The sequence below is a fragment of the Talpa occidentalis genome, unplaced genomic scaffold (genome assembly GCF_014898055.3).
Source record: "Talpa occidentalis isolate TD23 unplaced genomic scaffold, MPIMG_talOcc4v2.1 talOcc4.261, whole genome shotgun sequence".
NCBI lineage: Eukaryota > Metazoa > Chordata > Mammalia > Eulipotyphla > Talpidae > Talpa > Talpa occidentalis.
Genome location: NW_023602752.1, coordinates 3,431 through 28,278, shown reverse-complemented (window position 1 = coordinate 28,278; position 24,848 = coordinate 3,431). Strand labels below are relative to the sequence as shown.

General features: G+C 37.9%; 1 protein-coding gene across 1 annotated transcript; it reads right to left on the bottom strand.

Annotated features, from left to right (window-relative positions):
* Positions 1-4,670: 4,670 nt before the first annotated feature.
* Positions 4,671-24,034, bottom strand: LOC119253995 (cell growth regulator with RING finger domain protein 1). The gene is made up of 6 exons (XM_037521210.1): positions 23,800-24,034; positions 14,970-15,109; positions 11,576-11,753; positions 11,260-11,407; positions 5,424-5,531; positions 4,671-5,201 (listed from the first exon to the last, which is right to left on the bottom strand). Exons 1-6 carry the CDS (start codon positions 23,901-23,903, stop codon positions 4,881-4,883), a joined length of 999 nt encoding a protein of 332 aa, XP_037377107.1. The 5' UTR covers positions 23,904-24,034; the 3' UTR covers positions 4,671-4,880.
* Between the last annotated feature and the right edge of the window lie 814 nt (positions 24,035-24,848).

Below are 24,848 nucleotides of genomic sequence, written 5' to 3'. Positions count from 1 at the left end.
AGGCAGGTTTGCAGGGCCTGGGGTATCCCTCTCCCTGCCCTGTAACACTTCCCAATTGGGTGTAATATCATCTGGATCCTGATTTTTCCATCTAGTCTTCCCCCATTTTCATGCTCTCAGTCATCCTCCAAATATATATATTTATGTACAAGTGATTGATGTGTTCTGCAACTAATCCCATATTAGTAACACTTAATTTCTTACACAGATAGAAATAAACATGAGTTCCAATATTTCCCCCACACTCTGCTTTGTAGACTGCTACACTTTAAGCCACCTCCAACACAGATATTGCTAAAAGGCAAATATGATTCTCTTGCTCTGTTTAAAATGACCACAGTAATTCTTTAATATCTTTCAGATTTATTCATTCACTCAGGAAATATTTGTTCAATGGCAAACTCTCTGGAGACATTGGGACTACAAAGATAAAGAGTTCTGGTCTACTGAGAGACACTGAGAAGTAAACAAGCAGATAGCACACCAGGCAACAAGTGCTAGGATGGGCTTAAGTACAGCATGCTATGGGAGTGTATCGAGAGGAACCCACCTCGGACTACCTCGGAGGGCAAAGGATGGTTCTCAGCACAAGTGACAACATATAGGACCAAAGGGACAACTAGGATTTGCTAGGCAGGGGAACAGTATGCACAGAGCACCCTAAATTCAGGGAAGCGGAAATACAGATGGCCTCTGACCTGTAATAGTTTGAATCAGGACTTTTCAACTTTATTGTGGTACAAAAGAGGTATGCATTTAATAAAAGCTGTATTTTGGATTTTAATTTTTTTTTTTTTCCTCCAAGCTAGCAATCCTTTCCTGTGATGCTAGGCAGTGGCAGTGAGACAAAGTTCCCAGTCAGTCATGTGACTGGGATGATAAACAACCCAGTCTCTACAATGTTTTTCACTTTCAGTGCTGTGTTCAGTAAGTTACAAGACATTTGACACTTCATTGTAAAGCAGGCTTTGTGTTAAATGTTTTGCCCAATTGTAGGCTGATGTCAGTGTTCTGAGCATTTTTAACATAGGCTAAGCTAAACTATGGTGGCACATGGGTTAGGTGTAGCAAATACATTTTAAACTTATGGTATTTTCAACTAATCATGGGTTTCTTGGGAAGTAATGTCATTGTAAATTGAGGTAGTTCAGACAAGGGAGAGTGCAGAGTGAGAATGAGGCTGTAAAGATAAATGAAAACAAGATCCTTTCTGATTTGGATGCCTTCCTATTTTCTGCCTAATTGTTCTGACTAGAACTTCCAGTGGTGTGTTGAATAAAATTGGCAGGAGTGGGCATCCTTGTCTTGTACCTGATCTTAAGAGGATCAGGTACTTTTCACCACTGGGTCTGATGTTAACTGTATGCTTGTCCTGTGTGATGTTTACTGTATTGAGGTGTATTTCCTCTATACCCAATTTATTGGGAGTTTTCATTATGAATGGATGTTGAATTTTGTCAAATGCTTCTTTTGAAATTTATTGTAGTGATCATTACTTTTATACTTTATTTTCTTAATGTGGTATATCACATTGATTGATCAGCAAATATTGAACCATTATTGCATCCCTGTAATAAATTCCACTGAATCATGGTGCAAGACTCTTTTAATGTATTGTTGAATTCAGTTTGCTAATATTTCCTGAGAGTTTACACATGCAAACAAATGAATATGAACTCCTTTCATCATACCACATACAAAATTTTACTCAAAATCAATCATAGACCTAAGTGATAGAAGCTTTAGAAGAAAATATGAATAAATATGACCTTGAGTTAGGTAAAACATTCTTAGAAAAGACAACAAATGCAGCAACATGGATGGCACTGGAAGGGATCATGCTCAGCGAAATAAGCCAAAAAGAAAAAGAAAAATACCGGATGGTCTCACTCATAGCAGGAATCTAGAAAACTTAAATAAGGGACCAGGAAAATGAATATAAGAAAGTGAAAATCAAAATCAACAAAAAACTATGAACCAGAGACACTTTTTGGGGGGTGGGGGGCGGGAGGGGAAGGATTGGGGTCAGAATGGGGCGTTTGCAATTGTATGGGGGAATATAAAAAATAAAATTTAATATTAAAAAAAAAAATAAAAAAATAAAAAGCAAAAAAAAAAAAAAAAGAAAAGACAACAAATGCACAAGTAATAAAAGAAAGAAATTGGACTCCATCAAAATTTTAAAATCCTGTGCTTCAAAGGACACCATCAAGGAAGATAATCTTTAAAATCTGAGAAATGGATTTAGGGCATTATCCAGAAGAAAAAGGATCATCTGAGACAGGACTGAGTTACTGAAAATCATCTCCTCCTACCCTTCCTGAACTCCAGTTTATCTGTGTTGCTGCTTCAAATTCCCACAAGCCACGACAAAACTTTTTAATCCACAATTTGTAAGGAGGCTTGAAAAATAAGATAACCGCAGAGGAGATAATTCAGTGACTTGTGTTGTCCCTAGTAACAGTTTGTAAGTTCCTTCCCTTGAGCTTAGACATTAAGATCTTTCATAGTTAAAATGGAGTTACTGCAGGAGGTGGCTAGTCACCAGTCAAGTCTGTGTAGTGTAGCCTTGTTGGGCATTTTTGGAAAGTTGCAACTCATCTACATAAACCAAATGTTTTATCTCATAGTTCGTTCAGATAAAGTACTTTTATAAATGTTCTCACTCAATGTCACGTTTATAATACTACTGGCAAATTCTGACTGACCTCTATGAATTATTATACTTGTTATCTACCAAATTCCTCATATAAATTATCACCAAGGGCAGGAAAACCAAATACATTAGCCGCAGCAACAGGAATTAAGGGCAAATCATCTTTAAGTGTTATGAAAACCACAGGTGAATGGATAAACAAAATGTGGTATATACATGAATGGAATATTATTCAGCCCTAAAAAGTAAAGATTCTAATTCATGCTACAATATAGATGTACCTTGAAAATATGCTCAGTGAAATGTCAAACACAAAAGAACAAATATGATTCCACAAATATGATTATTTTAAATACCCAGGATAATTAAATTCAGAGACAGAACATATAATGGTGGTTACTAGAGGCTAAACGGAGAAAGAATTGGGGAGTTATTGTTTAATGGCTATAGAGTTTCAGCTTAGGGTGATGAAAAAATTTTGAAGATGGATACTGGTGATAGTTATACCAGCAATGTGAATGTACTTAATGTCACTTAATAGTGTACTTAAGAATGGTTAAAATGGTAAATTTCTGTAATCTAATTTTAACATATATAATAAAAACAGTTCTGAAAAAATGGAGTAGGATTGCTGGTGGAATCTACTTCAAGATGAGAAAGCAACCATGTATCTAAGACAATTTATGTACAAATAGATCTATAAAAGGAAGTAAGATGGCTGGGATGGGTGAAATGACCTCTGATTATTCCTTCAATTTATACCACAAAGTGAGTTTTCAAGAACTGCTAGCCAGATACCTAACTACAACAGGGACTATAGCTTTTGACAGCCCTGCTTCCAGTGTCAGGGTTGAAACAGAGCCTTAGGACTTTCCAAAGTGGATATGTGCTTCTACAAGATAGTCAACACTCCTTTCATTCCTTGAGGTCGGGAGCATTGCCTGAATCTTTGTAGCCTAGACTCCCAAATGGTATCTAGACTCTAGAAAGTATGTATTAAATAGCTATTCAACATAAAAGGAAATTCAATTTGGTTTATAAAATGGAGAGCAGGTAATACCTTTTTGAGAGTGCTGTATTTGATTAGAATGAAATGTATTATGTAAAAGCCATGATACAAAAATAAGGCCTTACTCTTCATTCAAACAGGACACAAAAGACTTGAAAGTCTCCCTGAACATCAGTTTATTTCTGTGATCTAATTTCTTGGTGAGTTTAAAGTAATTTCCACTGATGACACAGGAAGCTCTGATTTACCTTTGTCTTCTTAATCACCTAGGAAATGGTGAGGGGTGGAGTTTATTGCCATTCCGGTTTCTCAACTCTTACTAGGATATAACAAGGGATGAACAAATTTATGATTCAGAAAGATATGGGGTTTATTTGGAATAAAAACACACTAGAAAAAATAGTTACTTGCTTCTTTTAGTGATTTCTCTGACTCCAAATTCCCAACCTACCACCAATTTTGGATGGATTTGCAGGAGAAAATCAAAGGTAAGGCATTAAGAGTATCACAGATGCTTGCTGGCAGAGAACATTGACTAATCATATTTGACAATAAATTATCCAAGAAATTTTATTATCCACTTTGTATGTATGTCTCCCATAGATGAGCATCATTTTAATCTGATATGTTGTGCACAGTGCAGAATTGTATTTTGTATTTATAATTTAAGAAACTATATTTAAAAATTAAGACTTGTATTTATATGACTATGATTATAAGGAAAATTAGAAACCAAACAGATGGTTATTTATATATATAAAAAACCTGTTATTCTGGGAAGGATTTAAAGTTACAAGCCCTTTCCATCTCCATTGAAAAGCAGGAACATAGAATTACTTTAAGAATAATTCTATTTTTTCCCAATTGCACTCCAGATTATGTCAAAAGAAAAACATTCAGAAATCTTAAGACTTTTACCTCCTCAAATTTTAGATGGATTGTTTTTCAGAATTTTTCTAATCTACATTATATGAACTCTTTTAGCTGATAAAGCATCCTTCTCAAGAGCTGAGTGGATTTTTATATATTAATACAGATGGCATTTCAGTATGTACCACACTGAACAGAAAAGGAATAATTAATTTTTGTATACCACACAAATATGCATTAAAACACCGACAGTCAATATTGTAGATTCCATGTTATGATTAATTCCAAGAACACAAATTTCTGCCTCTTCAGTGGAAGGTGTATTCTTCAGTTGTAACAACATCCTCAATGAGTTTTCAGTTTATCTTTATCTTGTTCCTTTTGACTGCAAAGTGCAAAAGATTCCTGAACAAACTGCCTGCACATTGGGCACTGCTGAAAATACTTAACACAGCCATCACACAAGCACGTGTGTCTACACGGCAAGAGTACCCAGTTCACAGTTCCATTTTGACAAACAACACAGTCCTTGGTATTCTCCTCAGGAGGCTCTGCTTCACTTTCAGATAGTCCAGCTTTTTCTAACAAACTTCGGTCTATGTTTCTTTCTTCTTGTGAGGAATTGTTGGAGGGAGTGGAATTATTATTTGCAGACATGAAAAGTTGCTGTAAGTCAAAGAAATAAATTTAAAGATAATTACAAATTACAATTATTCTTTAAATCTGGGGTCAGTAGAGATGTTCAAAGTTTATGAGCTAGCTAACCACTAGAAAATAATAGCTAACTTCTATGATAATTAAGTGAAAACTATTATCTCTTTACAAATGTTCATTCTTTGAAACTACAAACAAAAGAGACAGAGATTAAGATTGAAAGGTACAACTTACCTTAAGGTCATGAAATTGACCTTGAGCCAGGAGTAAATATTGATATAATATTCTGCAGGAAAGTTTGTAAGTCTTATCAGGAATATGAATTACTGACACCATGGAAATCTAAAATAAAATTTGAATACTGGTCAGTACTTAACCTCCTTATATTATTTCACAGAAATGCTTCTCAAATATAATTAAGACTTTGGTAAATTTAAAAGCTTATAACTATTTAAATCACAGTCACTAAAGAGGAAACAATTACTGTGATATTTTTACCAGAGTTATTTTAATTATCAAATTTACAAATTTACTGCGAAGCCAACAAAAATACCAATGAGATTTTTTTTTAGAGAGCTGCATGATTTGACTCCAAAATTCCCACATGGAAAAATAATACATTAAATTAGTTAGGACAATACTGAAAAGAAAGCTATGAGGAGGTTAGCCCAGTCAGATATTAAAACATATTAAAAAACCTCTAAAATTAAAAACAGGAACACACAGATGGACAGTAGAGAATAAACAGCCTAGAAGCACACTCAAACTACATATACAACATGGTAAAGGGGACATCTCAAATCACCAGGTAAAGAGAATCTTTTTTTAAAAAATGATTTATTATTTTTATTTATTTATGTATACAAGAATTGGGGTGTAGGCCAGAGGTGCAAAGTTGAGGGGAGAAGATGAGAGGATTCACCAGAGACAGAGTGGGGAGCAGAACAGGTGCACCTACTGAAATACACTGCTAAGAGGAGCAGCAGGCAGGACAGGAGAGGTCTGCTACAGCATGTGGGTTGGCTCCCTGCCTGAGGATTGAACTCATGCTGCAGCGGCTGGCTATAGCTTGACAGCACTGAGACTTTAACCACTGTACCATCAAGGAGGCCCAAGAGAGTCTTTTTAATAAGCAGTATTGGAACACTGAATAGTTATGTGATAAAATAAGATGCATTCTTCACACCATAGATAAAAATAAACTCCAAAGCATTAAGAGATCTAATTATTAAAAAAAGAAGTAAATGGCTAATTTCTTACTAGTCTCTGTGAAGGGAAAAGCCTTCTCTTACTCAAACCCTAAGGCAGATAAACTTGACTGCATAAAAATCTTGACTTGCACAACAAGTACCACCATATGCAAAGTCAAAACACATATGACAAAATGAATAAAATATTCTCAATATATACCATAGACCAAAGGTTAATATCTCTAAACTTAAAGCTTTTACAAATTGATGAAAATCCTCTTTAAAAAATGGGCAAAAGATCTGAAGAGACAATTCACCAATATTAAACATGGCCCTGAGCAATATTAAAAGATGTTCAATTTCACTCTCAATATGATAAATGTAAATTAAAACTTCAATGAGGTATCACTTCTCATTCATCAGGTGAAGTAAAATTCAAAAGCTTGTCAAAGCACTCTGTTGAGAAACAGTCATTCTCATATATTGCTGGTGGAAATGTATAGAAAAAAGGTACAACTACAAAAGTAACAACCCCCATGAAAAGAATTTGATTATGTATAACTAAATGACATGCATTTACCTTTATACTATTCAACTTCAACAATATTAAACACATGTGGACAGATTATTCAGAGCAAGATTATTTGCTACTGCAAAATACTGGAAACTACTTGAAAGTCCAGACACAGGAGACTGGCTAAATAACTGTGCACGCACACCCTACATACAATAGAGTGCTACGTGGCTGCGGAAAAAATGTGAGGGAGACCTCTTTGAACTGATTTGCAGCAAATCATAGGGAGTATTATGAAGTGGAAAAAGCAAGAACATGTAGAGCTTTATAAAATATACTACCTTTTGTGTAAGAGGGGAAAATGAGAAGACATAAATCTAGGTCTCTGTATCTTATCACTACAAGGGGAAACTAGAAAATAAACTTGGTTATCTATAAGGATTAGGGTGCATAGGAATGGGGATGTGGAAGAGAACATCTGAGTGTACTTCTTTATATAGTGGCTTGACTTTTGGGAGAACTAATCCAAATAATTATGGATGCAGAGTTTGAACTCTCAGTTGTGGGCAGGAAGAAGAGAATGAGCAGTTTGAGCACTAAAATAATTACGTTCAAAAATGAATTATAAAGCACTAGAGAAAAAAAAGGAATTCAAGAGGTCATTCAGATGACAAACAGATGAACAAATGGGAAGTCTCTTGCTGTAGTAGAGTGCTCAGGGTTAACTGGGAGGCTGGAGTTGGAGAATCATAGTTTTATAGCTACTAAGATACATATAAAATCTGGAAAGAATTGAAGGCTATTAATTCCAGGGGTAAATTTTGATAAAGAGTGGCTATTTGCATGGTCTTAAAGTGCCTCCCCCAGCTACTGATTATTTGCTAGGGAGGGAAAATATGAAACAGTGGAGAAATAACACTTTGACTGAGTGATCAAAATTAACATCATTAAGGAAGGTAAAGAATCCCATGTGCCTAGAGGGGATGCCCTGAAAAGCACACCATCATTTGTGTAGTACACTGGCTGAAAATGCTTAACTGTAATCTAGTCATGGTAAACAAATCAATTCCAATCTAGTCAGACAATAAAGTAAGGCATGTTTGGGGCCTCCCTGGTGGCCTAGGGGTTAAGTCTCAGTGCTATCACTGATACAACCCGAGTTTGATCCCCGGCCAGAGAGCTAACCCACATGGCAGCAGACCTCTGCTGTCTCTCCCGCTGCTCCCCTCAGCAGTGTATTTCAGTGGATCCGCCTGTTCTGCTTCCCACTCTGTCTCTGTTGAATCCTTTCACCCCCTGTACATCTGGCCTACACCCCAATTCTTCTACACAAAAATAAATTAAAAATTTAAAAAAGGGCATGTTTTATTTTACAAAAAAAAGGTGTGTATGAGACTGCGGCTTCAAAAACACTAATGTCAGGCCTTTCTGGTGGCGCAAGGGTTAAGACGCAACCTATGAGCTATCCGCAGCCTCTGCAACATGAGTTCAATTCCTGGCCAGCCAGGAACTCACATGACACAGCAAACCTCTCCTGACTCACCCACTGCTCCCCTCAGCAGTGTACTTTGGTCAATCTGCCTGTTCTGTTTCCCACCCTGTCTCTGGTGAATCCTCTCACCCCCCCCCCCCAGCCTCTGGCCTGTACCCCAGCTCTTGTATGCATAAATAAATCAATCTTTAAAAAAAAAAACCAAACAACAAAACACAAATGTCATAAAAGAAAAAGTTGTGGAAGTTTCAGAATATAGGAAGCTCAAGATACATGACAAATGCAGTATCTGAACTAGAACCTGTCCTGGTCAGATATTAACAGACAGGCAGTCTAGGGACCAGAACTGCTTATGGCTTTTTAAGATTTAGAGCCCCTCATCCCCAGAAAAAATATTGACAAGCCACATATTAAAACATTATGAAATGCTCAATTTACTTTTCAAATTAAGGACAGAGAACATTAACACAAAATATATTAATAAATATGCTGTATTTCTAACGTTAGGTCCAATCTGAGAAGGAAGAGACAGGGAAGCAAAGAGTAACAGGAGAAAAAGAGAGGATCAGCTGAAAAGAAGAACAAAAGATATAGAGAAGGGCCCATTCAGGGAGGGAATATAAAGGAAAAGCAAAAATGGCTGTTTGGCTATTGAGAGCCTGGGATCAAGCTCCATGGGGCAGGGGGCCGAGGGTGGGGGGGTGGTGGGGGGGTGTGATACGTTTCCCACAACTATAGCCACTTGAATCAGGAACCTGCCAACAAGTCTTTTCCCATTCACAATGCAGTTGAACCTACACTAGAAGGTGGTTAAAATGGCAAATCTTTTATATATATATATATATATATATATATATATATATATATATATAACCATACTACATAATCCTCTCTTTAGATAGAGTGATTAAGTTAAAAAACCAAGCAAGACTCTGAACACCTCAAGCAGGTAGAGTGCACTGTCAGCGAGGGAAGAGGAACCAAAGGGGGAAGCTGGGAAGGAGGTGACTTGAGATCTGACCTTTTTGGTTTTGAATGAAAGAAAATAGGGGTTCTTTGGAGAATTGGGGGACATAGTGATGAGAGAAAGTTTACTTTGCCCAGGTAGGCAGGGTAAAGAAGGGAGAGGCTGGAAATATGAAACACCAACTTAACAGGTTTTATTTATCTTTAGTTGAAAAGGGAGGGAAGGAGAGGGGGGAAGCAGAAGATCTCATGTACACGCAATCAAGTAGGAGTTTTTGTGGCCAGCTCTATGAGGCTTGCCAGCATTGCTGGGTATGATTTTTTCACTTATCAAATCTGTTGAGTACCCACTGTGTTTCAGACACTATGCTAGATTCTGGAAATACACTGTTGTTAGTATGAGTTTTATTTGGAGAAAGCAAGCTGACATCAGTTCCATGAAATTCAGTTTGATTAGATCAAAAGCTAAAAAACTAGAGATGCTTAAATGTGTATGAGCAGGGTCTAGATTTCCCAAAAAGGGTCTGAACCCTCCACAGCTCATCAGACATTGCTTGGAGGAGATATTTCTGTTTTATTTTACAAAGGCGTATGATATAGGACTAGGAGGGCTCAGAGCCAAAACCTAGTTCCATCTCTCACTTCCTGACTGACTGGGGTTTTCCTTCTGACTTATTTCAGTCTTTGCAAGGCGATCTGCCTTAACTTACAAGGTTGTTGTAGGGAATAAATAAGTTAGTGTTAGTGAATATACTTGTATATTACAAAATGTCATAAAAATTTATCCTATCTCTATTAATGAACAAATCTACATCATGCACTTCAGAAAATAGTAAATTGTATAGAAGGGTATTCTTACCATGATATGATTGCACCAAAAGCTTATTTCATGTATAAACTTCTACCATACTTAGAGGAATGTCAAGGTTCAGGTCCTCTTACATCTCTAAGATGATTTTATCTTCCTAATAGGGATAAACTACCAGACTAAAGAGATAATTAACATATAATGAGACAAGAAGATTATCATAATCACTGAAAATATAGGAAACAAACATATAGAAGATGTAGGTGCAACAGGGGCTATGATGGAAACAGGATGACTGCAAGTGTGCAAAGGAAAGAGCAGATCCCCTGTGAAAACTAAGCACTTTAGATTATTACAATGTTTAGTCAATGCTAAAAATGTAAATCATAAAGACTATCCAACCGACTTTTTCTATATAGCAAACATGATAGAAAATAGAATGATGATACTAACATAATTCAATTATAACCTGTTTTTATATTTCCTAAATAAAATCATAGTCTTGTAACCCACATTCTTGCAACAATGTAAGAGACACTCTTGCAAAAACAAGTCAGACTCTGAAGAAGCTGTTAAATGTATAAAAATTATACAGGTATACATCCCAAGTATTCACTTTTCAAGGAAAATGTATCTAGGCCAAAAGTATGTCCACAGGAATGAGAGAAAAATTTTCCCTATTTCCCCAAATAATTAAGCCCCATCATCCAAATAACAAAAAGGGGGCCTCCCCGGTGGCGCAGCGGTTGAGCATTGGGTTGCGAAGCTGCCCGCGGCCTCGGCGGCACCGGTTCGATCCCCGGCTGCTCCCCGGCCACCGGAGGAGGATCCCACATGGTGCGCAGACCTCTCCTGCCACCCGCTGCTCCCCTCAGCAGTGTACTTCAGTCCTTCTGCCTGCTCTGCTCCCCACTCTGGCTCTGGTGAATTCTCTCACCCTCCCGTGCTTCTGACTGTACCCAGTGCATGTATAAACAAAACAAACAAATTAAATAAATAAATAAATAAATAAATAAATAAATAAAAACATGCCTCTATAAAAAAAAAAAAAAAAAAACAAATAAAAAAAGGTAGTGCTTCTGGAATTTAAAATTACTTACAATATCATAAATTTCTCGGTCATCCTCATCTGCTAAGGTCAACAGAGCTACCAATGGATAGCGTGATCTGGGCACTGTACCAAAGTCTTCAATTTTAGTATCTCTTGGTAACTGGCAATATATTTCTTCTTTGCTGTCTTTTTTAATACTTTTTGAAAATGTAAAGGTAAATTGCCACTATAACCAGATATGTAGGCATATACCAAAGATGACAAATAACTTAGCAACACTTTATTTTATTCACGTGCTAATGGATATAGCAGATAAAATGTCTAAATTTTTTAAGTGCTAATGGATATATCAGATAAAAGGATACAAATACTGTTCTTGATAGAGATATTCGCTATATAGCGCATCTTCCAATGCTTGTGGAGTGCTTATTCGGAAGCAATAAAAGTGCTTCTGTAGAGCTTCATATAATTTTTGAACACTGCATCCCCAGTAGCATGTTAGGAGGCTATCTTCAAGGCAATCTGTTGTCAAAGTTATGCCAGCTGTAGAAAACAAATGAGACAAAGACAAGAAAATTACCTAATACAATTATACATAGTGAATAACAAAAGCTTCCTTTTGGACGCTGGCCAGGCTGATGGCAGTTAAAGGAACTCATTAAAGGATATGTGCCTATAAGTGAAGGATCTGGTCTCTTAAAATAAGACACATAAAAACCTCAATGTCTACACAATTTGAAGTGCTATCAATAAACTTTCTTATTATTTATATATTTAAGCTTGGAAATTAGCAATTTTTTTCCAATGACTTTAAAACTTTTCCCACATAAATTTTAAATACTGAAATACAGTTCACTATTGATAACGGACCACTCTAATAGTGTATGTAATTCTAACTACAACAAACAGTAGAGGTGTCTCTTAAGAGTGGGTACACACAACCTTGCAGTCATTAGAAACGGCAGCGCTACCTCCAGGAGGGGACACATGCAACCCGGGGGCTACAAGATGATCACTGGGATAGGAAAAATATTAAAGAGAAATTTGAGCTTTACTAATAGTAGCATATAAATTGACATTCATATACACTTTTGTCCCACAGTTAATGTCCCGTGTAATATGTAATATATCCTGAGGAAAGAGTGAAGATTCTAAAATATGGAGGACATGAGCCATGTCCTCATTTATTTGTTTGCTTTCAGTGTATTAAAAGATAATACAATTTGAATAAACCAGTCTAAGTGGATAACACAGAATATGTAAAAATCTATTCACCACAATCTTTCATAAACTTGTCTACTCTAGAGACTGAGAAAAGAAAGTACTGATTTACACTGCTCAAATAGCTATATTTGTTCTCTCTTCAGTATTTCTCACTTCTTTGCAAATAGAGTTGCCATTCTTATATTTTCTTAGTCTTCCAAAATTCAGGGCACGCACAGTGTCATCTTTGATAAACAGCACTAACAGAATTAGAATATAGCCATACACTGGGAAATTCAGAATCCAAATTAAGCACAGCAGTAATGGGTGATAGCTCTCAATCTGCCGTTACCCACAATATAAGAGACACTCTTGCAAAAACATTTTTTACATTAAAAACCATACTCAAATGAGTCAAACCATTAAGAAAGGAAAAACAATGGGACAGAAAAGTCACAAACCTTCCTGAAGAATTCCAATGAGGAAAGAGATAGTGTACAAGGAGAACTTGTATGAGGATAACGAAACTGAAGTTGAAGATGAAAATTTTAGGTTGCATGCTGTAGCGATTCATACAGTCCTCCAAAAATGCTATCTGTGTTACTTTGCCCAAACCTTTTGCTTTATGTTATTTCTCACAGGGTGAGTAAGTCACAAACCAAGGAAGCTATTCATAAAGGACAGCAGAATTTCCTTTTTCCCCCTTGATTTGTCAATTTTTTTTTTATTTTTTACATCATTTTCCATTTTTGTACAAAGTATGCGTTTTCATCTTGGTTATATAGCAAGGACAGTGGAATTCCTCAACCAAATTAATTCAACTAATACACTGAGTATCATCTTTTAATTTCACTAAAGCCTCTATATTTATGATGGAAACATCATAAATCCAAATAGAGTATCATTACATGACAACAACAAAAATCCCAACAACCCACCCCCAGTAAAAAGAAATCAGTGACTAAGATTAATTCTCTGGTATATTTTTGAGGAAATCAGGTCTCCAGATTGTTCATCTTATCTCCCCTATGTGGCAAGCATCTTGTGTTTTAAACTACAAATGAAATAACCTTTTCAAATGTCACAGTTGTTGCTCAGAATATTATTTCAATGACTGAATTAGCTATCTTTAATGACACTATGAATGAACAAATTAAATTTTATTTTGCCAAATACAATTCCCACCAAAATTATTCTTATTTCCCAATAGGAGAAAGATAATGAATAATGTGCATTTTTAATGCTACTATGGTGACCACTTAGTGTATTGGGTATTGCTGAGAGGTCTTCTACTTACTGGGTGTCTTATTCTTTGCTTCTAACATTTACAGGCAGGCTCTATTTGAGACTATTTCTACCTGACAGGCAGAATGAGGTATCCCTCACACTCAGTGCTTAACATGTTTCCTGTTTGTTTGCTCACAGTGTATCAGTTCTTACTTTTTCAGCATTTCCAAGCTGTATAGCAGGAAGCACAGCTTTGAACTGGTAGATTTTTTTATTGGCAGTTCTGCTCAGCAAGATATGACAAATAGTAGGTCCAAATGCATGGTCACACAGGTCAGAGGTCTTAGAATCACCATTATTCTATATATTTTAATCAGGCAAGTCCTCTAAACAAGGTAGTTTTCTCTGTCATATCTTGAAATTTGGTCCTCCAAAGTGAAAAACGTCAGAATGAACCCTCTTATACACCACTGGTTTTAAAAAAAACAAAAGACCCTTTGCTCTTTTCAATTCACAAGGTAATAGTGTAAGATTTACAGCTAAAGAAGCATAAGAAATTGTTTACTTTTTCCTAGTAAATCAATATTTAGTTAAGATTAACAATCCCTATGGACTAAGTATACTGATACTTGACAAGCGATTCTGGAAGTCAGAGACAGAAAGACAAGTAAACAAGAATGGTCACAGGTACTAAGGGAGCTGGGTGTTAAGAAAGAAGACTGGTCAAGTCCATTAAGTACTGAAGAGCTAGCACTAATTCAGGCTGAGAAGTGTCCACTGGAATTTAAACCTGCTTGGGGTTAGAAATAGGAAGCAGAAGTGGTAATTAGTGAAAAGCCATTTCAATAAAGGAACACAGGCAAAAGTTAGACTGCGCTGCTCTGGGGAGCAAAAGTGAAGCAAGATAGGAGAATAGAACATTAGCTAGAATAAGATAAAAAGCTGAGAAAGTTTTGGGTTGTTTATTTTTAAGAGAACAGAAATGTGAGCATGTATAAAAGGTGATAGGTTCTCAGCCCAGAAATCTCTGCAGATTATATCTATACTACACCTAGAACCACCTAATCTACATCTGTACTCAACACACAGAAGCATTTCAAGGTCCCTAAGTTCAAAACTAAATTCACTACCTTTCTTCTCCAACCTGCTCTTCCTCTTGCATTCCTGATCTCAGAAAAAGGATCTGTCTGTGAGGGACACAGGCAAGGAAACTGCATCTTCCTGAATCTGTACTCTCTTGCCTGTACTACTGTATTTTACCCTTAACAAACAACTTAGTATTTCTCTAATGTGTATACAAAGAGAAAATTTTGGAAAATAGCCACCAACTTGTAAGTGAAGCTGAAGATGGATTAGTGATCTCTAAGCCGAAAGGATTCTTGACTTGTCTCATTTGCTTTTTGAAAACTCTTGTGTTGAACTGGGTCTCTTCTGAATTTCTCAGAATTACTGGAACATCCCAACCAAACCTGAAGAAAGATAAAAATAAAGCATAATCTTAACAGATGCTAAAAATGTAATAGGTAAAGAATATTGTGCTTCATTAATTAGTCCTTTTAACATAAGTATCAGAAAAAGATTATTTCCCAGTTTACATTATATTGCAAAATTAATTTGGACTGACAAGATCAGATATCCCACAGAACTGCAATATATTGTTCAGTTGATTCAATCAACATACTCTTGAAAACAATTCTAGTGTTGATATAATTGAATATTGCAGAAGCCAATTGATTATAGATAAATTATATCTTATACAAAGCAAAAACATGATTGAATTATTGAATTTTTAAAATGATGTGGAAAACAAATATATTTAATATATTAACTGTTTTGATTTATGGGACAACTTTCAAATACCATATATGTTTACAAAATAAATGTTCACTTTTAAATTTCATATAAAAATGTAACGATATAATATAAAGTGGGGGGAACCTCCTATTAAAATTTAGGTTGCAAATAAAAATCTCAAAACACATGAAAAAATCTAAGGCCAAGAGAAAGCCAAAAAATTAACAAATGGGATAAAATTTTACTCTAGATGAATTTAGTTTTATACAAAGGTTAGATAAGGCTGCTTGGGTGCTGCCCCCCAAAAAACTGGAAAACAAAGCCTCTTGTAGATCAAAGTGTTTCTAAGTAAGTTAACTGTATTCCAAAACAAAGTCAAGAATATTTTCCTGAATGCAAAAACACCCAGCACCCAATAAGACCAAATCTGACAGAAGCAGGGATATGTTGTAAGGTAGTTTTATTTGCTACTATACAACATTATCTTTGAAGTTTTCCATGTACAATAGTTAGGTAATTTTTTTGTGGCTATATAGTATTCTGTTGTATAAAACTGCCATAACTTGTTTACTCATTCTATTTTTTTAAAGATTTATTTATTTATGCACATAAGAACTGGGGTACAGGCCAGAGGTGCAGAGGGTGAGAGGATTCACCAGAGACAGAGTGGGGAGCAAAACAGGCAGAATGACTGAAATACACTGCTGAGGGGAGCAGCGGGAGAGACAGGAGAGGTCTGCTGCACCATGTGCATAGCTCCCTGGCCAGGTATCGAACTTATACTGCAGTGACTGTGGACAGCTTCATAGGTTGCATCTTAATCCCCTGCGCCACCAGGGAGGCCCCTACTGATGCTATTCTTTTTTTTTTTAAAAAGATTTATTTATGTATGCATACAAGAGCTGGGATACAGGCCAGAGATGCAGGGGGTGAGAATGATTCACCAGAGACAGAGTGGGGAACAGAACAGGCAGACTGACTGAAATACACTGCTGAAGGGAGCAGCGGGCGAGTCAGGAGAGGTCTGTTGCACCATGTGGGTTGCTCCCTGGCCGGCTGGGGATAGAACTCATGCTGCAGAGGCTGCGGATTGCTTCATAGTGCGGTGCTTAACCCCTTGGCCACTAGGGAGGCCCCCCTCATTCTATTCTTAATGGCCACTTAAGTTGTCCTCACTTTGGTCATTGTAAATAGCATGTACATGAATGTTTTCATACAAAGCTCTCAAGTGCATGTACATGTGCATGCATTTCTACTGGGTACATGCCAGAAAATGGAATTTCTTAGCTGTAAGGCCTGAAGTTCTTTGATTTCAGTGGATAATACTAACAATTCCATGTCATCGTATCAATTTACAGTCCAAAGTAAACCACTAGAGCACTGCTTACCAGCAATGATGGCGTGTCCCCCTCAATCCAGAGCTTTGCCAAAAACAATGCTGCCATCCTAGTAGGTGACACTGCATTGTTGTAGTTTTAATTTCTATTTTCCTGATATTAATGAGGTTGAGCTCTTTTTCTTATGTCTGTTGCTACTTGAATAGGCTCTTTTATGAAAGCCCCTTTCAAGTACTTTTCCAGTTTTTCTACTAATCTGCAATTTTTACTTCTTTATAGAAATATTAATGTGACTTTTGTTTAAATATATCTTCAGTCTTTCTACAGCTTGTGTTTTTCATACTCTTTTCATATCTTTTAGTGAACATAGTTCTTAATTTTAACACAAAGTTATTAACTTTTTCCTTTAAGGTTAATACTTTTGCTCTAGCTTTTCTCATTACTGCCTTATCTAATTTATGTCCGAACACTGCTACAGTCTTAATTACCATCTTAGAAATTTTTGTATTCTTGACCTCTTAAAGGAGTCAGCCAAGCAGTTCTAAAGCAGCCAGTGCTTACTTAGTCAAGGCTCTGGGTCCAGCGTGGATGTTGCCAGTCCTATTCCCCTGCCATCCTCATGATTTGGAGAGAAAAAAGGAGAGGGGAGAATTCACTGTAATAGAGTGACATCATAGGCTGGCCACACCCCTTGTCTTATGTGTAATGTAATCTAGATCACGTAAGTTGTACTTTTTGGCAGCTGACACACTGATGACTCACCTTGAGCTTTCAGCCTAGTATAATTTGACACCTTTTTACATTTACCCAGCATGAACTTGCTCATTTTTGCATAAAAATCCACAACCCTCACAGTTTCAACTTATTTGATGTAGACCAATAGTTCTAACTTTAATGTACTACTCAAAAGCAGAATAAATAATATGCAGAAATGATTTGGAGTAGGGTAAAAACTGGACACTGGATGGATAGCAATCCCTAACTGGTGCTGACAAATGGCTCTGTAAAATACTGGTAAGCAGACCCAGTAATACATTTCTGGTCTCCATCCTTACATCTGGCTTTTTCCACATTTTTAATCAAAAACTTGAATAAAAACATTGATGTTTTATGTATTAGATTATACTGAGGTGATAGTAGAAGGAAGAGTAAAATTGAAAAGTGATCAATTTTCATTTCAATCAAGTCCCATCTTTGTTCACTCAGTCTTTTTGGACACTGTTAGTATGAAATACAAATGAAATAAATGTTTCTTAAAATTCCTTCTCTTCTATATAGCCCCCTTTCTCCATTTCTAAATTGTTTTCCATTTCTAAATCCATACTGCTTAAACTTCAGCACAGCAGTAACTTGCAGACAGCTAATTCTAACTTCAGTTTTTCATATGCCCATAGTCTCTTGCTCTGCACACCCTTCTGAAGCTTATCAGTAGCTGATAAATAGGATCTGACCTCCTTTCCTTGTGTCTAGCGTCTCCTGGAGTCTCTCATGAACAAAGGTTACTTTGAGGCTAAAATTTTGACCTCAGAAGCTTACGGCTTTTATCACCCCTTCAGCCTTGAGCCATAACGTCAATTAGAAAACACACAGGCAATTGTTAAGGTGGGGGTAGGGGGGAGGGCTTCTCTCCTATGTAGTCTCCCCAGGCTGCTCTCACTTGGTTAAGCAGATACTGAGATGAGGTCAGCATATAAAAAAACCATTCATGGGGAAATGATTGGTAGAAGAGGAGGGTTATGTCTGAGGGAATTGCTATGTTTTTTTGACTTTGAGAAAGTGAATCAATCTTCTAGAATTCTGTGCCTTCATTGTAAAAAGAGTTAGACTAAGTGATCTTAAGGTCCTACTAAGGTCTGAGATGCCATTTCTAACAGTCCTTTCTTCTTCTGGATTGTTCCAAGTAAATTCTTGCCAATCCATGTGTCATAGATTTTGTACCCAATGCAAGTACAAACTAAAGTAATATTCTTTTTCTTAAAAGGGATCTGTACCCCATCACAGACACAACCTATTGCACTCAACAAGTGAAATGAGGAATAGTCAATGTCATTGTGTCAGGCAGGGTCAGCAGGAGACAGAAATCACATGAATTATTTAAACAGAAAGAATTTAATATTAAGAATTGTAAACCATGACAGGAAAATTGAAAAGGCAAGAGGGGGAAACTGAGATATCCTAGCAGAAAGTAGTTATCACTCCTAGGGCTGGGGAAACAAAAGGAAAAGTGGGTTATTACACTTGGAGAAGGGCTCCCCCAGAGCTGGGACGCCGACCTTTGTGGTAGGAGTGTTGGCAGGCTGAGCTGATATCTCTGAAGGAGTATGATAAGACTTTTCTAGGCATAAGGAAAAATTATAAACCAAAAACTAACTGCTTTACTCTGCCAATGGTCCCTGCCAGGGTAAGCCAGTGCTGTGGGAATGCAGACCAGCAAAAGGAAGCAAACCACTAAGAGGAAATCCATTTTCCTCCTTAAGCATTTCAGTTTCTTTCGAGCACTCTATTGATAGAGCCAAAAAAGGGAGCAAACTAATACAAGAGAAATAGGGTCTGCAAAGTCTCAACCCCTGAATCACAAAGCCGAGTCTCTAACAGTGTGTTTGTAGTACAGAGATGAAGATCAGGATGGTGATTTAGTATGTCCATGGCATAATGCTACAGGATTCGGAGTCCGTCCTCAAGGGAACCTGACCTCCCCTTCAATCCAAGGTTCCAAAACTAAGGATTGGTATAGTTCTGGAAACTGGGTAAAAGTACATAACTCTCCATTATTGTGGCTCAGTTCAGGTTTCAGGATTGAGACCTAGAATTTTTCCTTCTATGTAGTTCATGTAACATTTGGTAGACCAACTATTTTTTTTATTTCTAACCCATTAGCCACTGTCAAAGAGCCCTGCAGGCTAACACATCCTTATCACCCTACATCCACCTTAACTCCTATGGTTATGTGGCGCCAGTGGACCTCAACTGATGAAATCCACCCTAATGAAGTTCCACCATCATAAACAGCCTAGAGAGGACAGATGCCAGAGATATTCAAGGAAACCAGGTTTTTCTCTGTAATACATTTTTCAGTGAAAGGTGTGTCTTCTATCTTCTCTTGAAAGATACAGCAGGGAATGGGTGTACATGTTGCACATAATAAATCCGGTCTAATATTCCTGTCTCCCTAAACCTTCAGATTCTTTCCTCATAATGCCAGTAAAGTTCTGGCACCTCAACCTTATTAAATATAGGTCACCTCTGAGTCCTAGTTTCAGTCAACCAAGAATGAATTAACTCGTTAATATCAGAATTTCTGGAAACTATACCCAATCAACAAATTCGATCTGATCTAGTATTACATTCTACCTTCCATAGCCTAACATACTTACCACCTATTCTCACACATACCCCTGAAGTTCCCACTGAGAGAAACTAGCAAAGGCTATTTCCAAACAGTTAGATTTTGTCCCTGCTCTAGGAGCATAATGAGAATATGGGTTCAGGACAAACAGTAATAGAGATAAGTCTTGAGTCTAGTCGCCCTATGCAAAGCAATTGCCCAAGACGAGGTTATAACAGGATCTTCAAACAAGGGAAGACTAGTTTCCCAGACACAGAAAGCAGGCTGCTTCCATCAACAAGGGAGCAGCTGGGTTTTCAAGATTCTGAAGTTTTGTTCAAGTCTACTTAGATAGTCCCATTTTAAGACTCAGGGCTTCGTACCAACCAGTGTTCCAAATGAGATATTGACAAGGGTATGGTTTCTATTACCAGTGTTCAATTTTTAGCTCTATGGCTGTAAGAAATAAAGTGCTTTAGAACCATAGGAACTCTGATTCTCTTGACTTGATCTGAGAGTTTTAAGATCTGATTTGTCATTCTCTTTCGGTAAGTACTCCAGTGAACTCAGAAGCAACCATCCCACTTCTTCCTCAGTCCTTCCCACTGTCTTACTGTCATAGTTGTCAAGTGTTTTAGCCACTTGCTGCCCCAAGGCACTTAATTCAGATAGCATATTATCACAATCAATTAAAAGTAGTAATCTGATTAATTATGATACCAGTGCATGCTATAGATTACTAGAATCTTATTTTTCATTGTCAAGGACCTATAAAGACCAAACCAATTTCCAAATACCTTTTTTGGGGCTTCATCTTCTTCATCCTATTCTTAGTAATAATTTTTTATCAATACCCATATTAATCCAGTAAAGAGACTAAAGCCACACCAGTTACTTCAATGGAGAATTTAAATATATAAAAATAACTTAACAGATATTGAAGAACTGAAAAATGCAAAAAGCTGATACTGAGTATCAAAGAAGCAGTAAGAGTAGGAAGCAGCTATCACTTCTAGAACAGGAACAGAGGACAGAGAAATACTACAGGTTAGAAATCTGGAGCTGGCCGTGGAGCTTGAACTCAAATGTGAGGAAAGGGTGATATCTTTGAAAAGGTACAAATGAGGTTGGTTCTAAGAGGGTAGAAAACTGTAACTTGCAAAAAAAATGGGACCCAACTGCCAAAGTGATGGGCTACTGCTGTTGTGAGCCAGACAAGAAAAAGAACAAAACAGGAAGCAGTAAGTCCTTTCATCCTTTTCCAGCCTTCAATTTCCCTCCCCAGGTGGCAAGCCTCATAGGCAGCCAGCTAGAAAAGAAATGTGGTTAAGAGATCCTGCCCCAGATTCACAAAGCAGAGTAGACAAGAAGCTGAGAGGATAGTTTAATAACCTGTAGTCAGGAATAAGCAAAGAGGAGCTACCAAGTCAGGGTGCTGGGTTATTTGCAACCATTACAAAAAAAGATGTACATGGCATTTTGGTCTCCTTTTTTGCACAGTGCTTGGCAAATAGCAACGACAGTAAATTTGAGTTGTGAGTTACTAGAGTTCAGCAACCACCACATACTTAAATAAAAATTCATGAACAGTTCCATGATTCTTTGTTATTGCTATTGAGATTTCATTATCAAGCACTCTGACTCTCCCTGGCCACACAACACAGGTGGACAAGGAGAGCAGCAGAAAGAAACTCAGAGTAGTACAGAGATAAAAGCCATGACAGAGAGGACAGATGACCAATAGGGATTATGTTTTAGGAGGTTAAAAAAAAGATGACAAGTGGGTTAATGGGTTTACTTTGAGCTTGGGATTCTATTAGAAGTTGTTTTTATGAGATCTAGATTGTGTTTTCATTATTTCTAGTTGATGAATCTGTGGTCTTAAGTTAGCAAATGAACACTAGTAAAAAGTTTATCTATGTGAGCAAAGCTAACCCACATGGAATGATTGGGTTAGGCTTAAGGTGACTTTTAGGCCCAAATCAAAATGGAAATGACTGGCACTTACAAGGTCTTGGAATTTCAGCCATGCTTAGCCAAGACTTCTAGAAGTTCTACAGTTACCTGGGATTCCATCTTTGTAAAAGTCATACCTAATTAGGGTGGTCAGGCAATCATTAAGATTTCACACCAAGTCTTAAATTTGGTAGTGCCAAGACTGGAATCTGGGTCTGCTTGACTCTAAAGTCTGTCTCTTAATCACTACAAACAAATTTCCTGACTGCCCTTTACCCACAGATGCCACCCACCTTATTAATTGGGTGTTCACTCATTTTCCTCTTCCCATTACTAAAGATAGATATCTAAGATATCTAACTAGTTGGCTTATTTAAAATAAAAATGTAAGGATATAATCCATTATCAAATAGTTACCTATTTTCCTTAGTGAAGGAAAATTCATTTTATTAGGGGAACACTAATATTACAGTCATTAAAAAATCTTGTGTTAAGATTATTTTACTTACTTGAGCAATATTTTCCTAATTCCAATTACAAAGTACCTTGAAATGAACAACATTGATAAAATCTGATGGGCCAAGAACAACTAATTCTAAGATTGTTCTTAATCTTCCTCCACCACAACAAGGAATTTTATGTTCCAATTTTATGTGGCCAGATATTGCTGGCCAGGTGGAGAACAGTGTGAAAAGTTTACAACTGTTTAGTTCCTAAAGTTGCCATACAGTTGCAGAAACTAACAAGGGCTTGTGTCCTTTCTTTAAAGTAATGACATATATGAGCCATCCAAAGGATATTTTTAACCTCCCTTTGCACAGCTTGCTCAACTCACTAACACATCTCCTCTGCAGCTCTGTGAATGTTATGTTACCTGAAAGGCCTTCTTTTCTCTACAAGACCCATTTAACTCGACTCAGTTTTCAAAATACTCATTCTCAAAATCCAGCTCATGTCTCTGTCCCCATCTGACAGAATGATAAGATGGTTTCATGAGGTTATATTTAAAAGGCTTCTCTAAACATGATACAATTGCATCTCCTCAAGAGAGAAATTTTAGAATCTCAGGGTAGAAGAATTGCTCAGGGATTATCTAACACTCCATTCTCCTTGTCTCCAACAGGTAAACTTCCTCTCTCCCTCAGTGCCACTTATCTCTAAGGTCTCTTTCAGCTCTAAAATTAGGACTTTATAGTTTTTCCAACTAAACATTACTTCAAAAAGGTGTGGAATGTGTGCAGAAACCATTAAATCCTCAACGACAATAGTGTTCATTTATAAATTATGCTGAAAGATAAGTGGCCGAGTTCTCAGTTTAGATGAGAAAAACAATTAACCTTGTTTACTGCCTACATCTGAGCGCTGCCCACAGTGACGGATTCACGCTGGGCACACAGTAGACCCCAATCAGACACAGACGCCTGTTGGACAAGCATTCTATCCCAACACCAAGACCAGGGTCTTCCTGACTGCTTTATTACCTAGAAACAAAGCTGGGCAAAATAGCTTTCAACCCGGCACCATCACCAGATGTCCTCTGCGACGGGGACAGGACAGTGATGCAGTGTGCGGTGTACACCTTGTTTTCCTCCCGGAGTCAGCCGTGGCCGGGGGCACGGACTCCGCGGCACCTCCAGGTATCCCCGTCTTGCAGTCCCCTAGCTCCACTGTCCCCTGCTGCTTGCCACGACCCCACTCCCCAGCTGTCTGCCCCTTGGATGCTTGCCTCTGGCCCTGGGGCACTTACCATCCCAAGACCAGGCCAGTGGTCACGACGAAGCAGGTAAAGACCACTGCGATGTAGAAAAGCGGCGAATACTCATAGAGCGTTACTAGAAACACCGCAGCCATCAGGGTCTCCCAGGCTGAGCTGGGCTCAGCAGCCCAGCTCAACCTAAGCCAAGCCAGCCTAGCCCAGCCCGCCCGGTCCGGGGACGGCTACTACGGTGCCCCGCAGCAGACAAACTTCGCAGGCCCGCACTCGCTGGAGGTTCTCGTAGGCTAGACGTCCGGGCAGCCTCGCTGGCTGCGGGAGGCAGCGGGCCAATCACCACGTTCCCTGCAGCGCTCGCCCCGCCCCTCCCGCGCGCAACCCAAGATAGAGACATCGTGGAGGGGCGGGGCTTCCGCTAGCACCGCCCCCCGCCCCGCGGGATTGGTGCCACAGGCGTCTCCTCCTCCTGTCTGTCCTAGCGGGTCTGGCTTTTCTGCGGCAAATTCTAAATCGAAATTGGGGCCAGTCCGTTCAGCGCTAAAGCAACGTTATCTGATGCCAGAGAGAGGAGGTACAGTCCGAAATCCACGTCCCAGATTCTAAATCCTGAAACTCTGCATATTGGATCCTAGGCAAATTTGGGAGGATAAGGAGGGAGAGGAAGAGGGAAGTGGGCATCTTGGGTTCTGCAAAGTGAAATAACCGCATCTGCTCTTGTTTTATCTGGAAGACTTGCAAATTGGCACTGTGCAAAACACCAGGAGTCCCGCAGCAGTCTATAAGGTGCTTGTCAGCTCTTTCAACTGGAATTTAATGATAGAGGAAAATTAACATTGGGAAGGGAATATTCTCAGGAAAAAAAGTGAATTGTCCTCTGTCCCTTGTTTTTCTTCTTCCACCACACCCTGCAAATTAAAACTAGATATTTTCACATTTTGGTGTTAATTTTAACTTTAATAATTTTAAAAATGTAACTGACTTCCTTAAATGGATTAATTGAGGTAAAAGCAGAGCTTCTAAGTACAAGAAAGAAGCAGAAAGTGCTCACCCCCCTCTCCTCATTCCCAGCAGTCAGCTCTGTC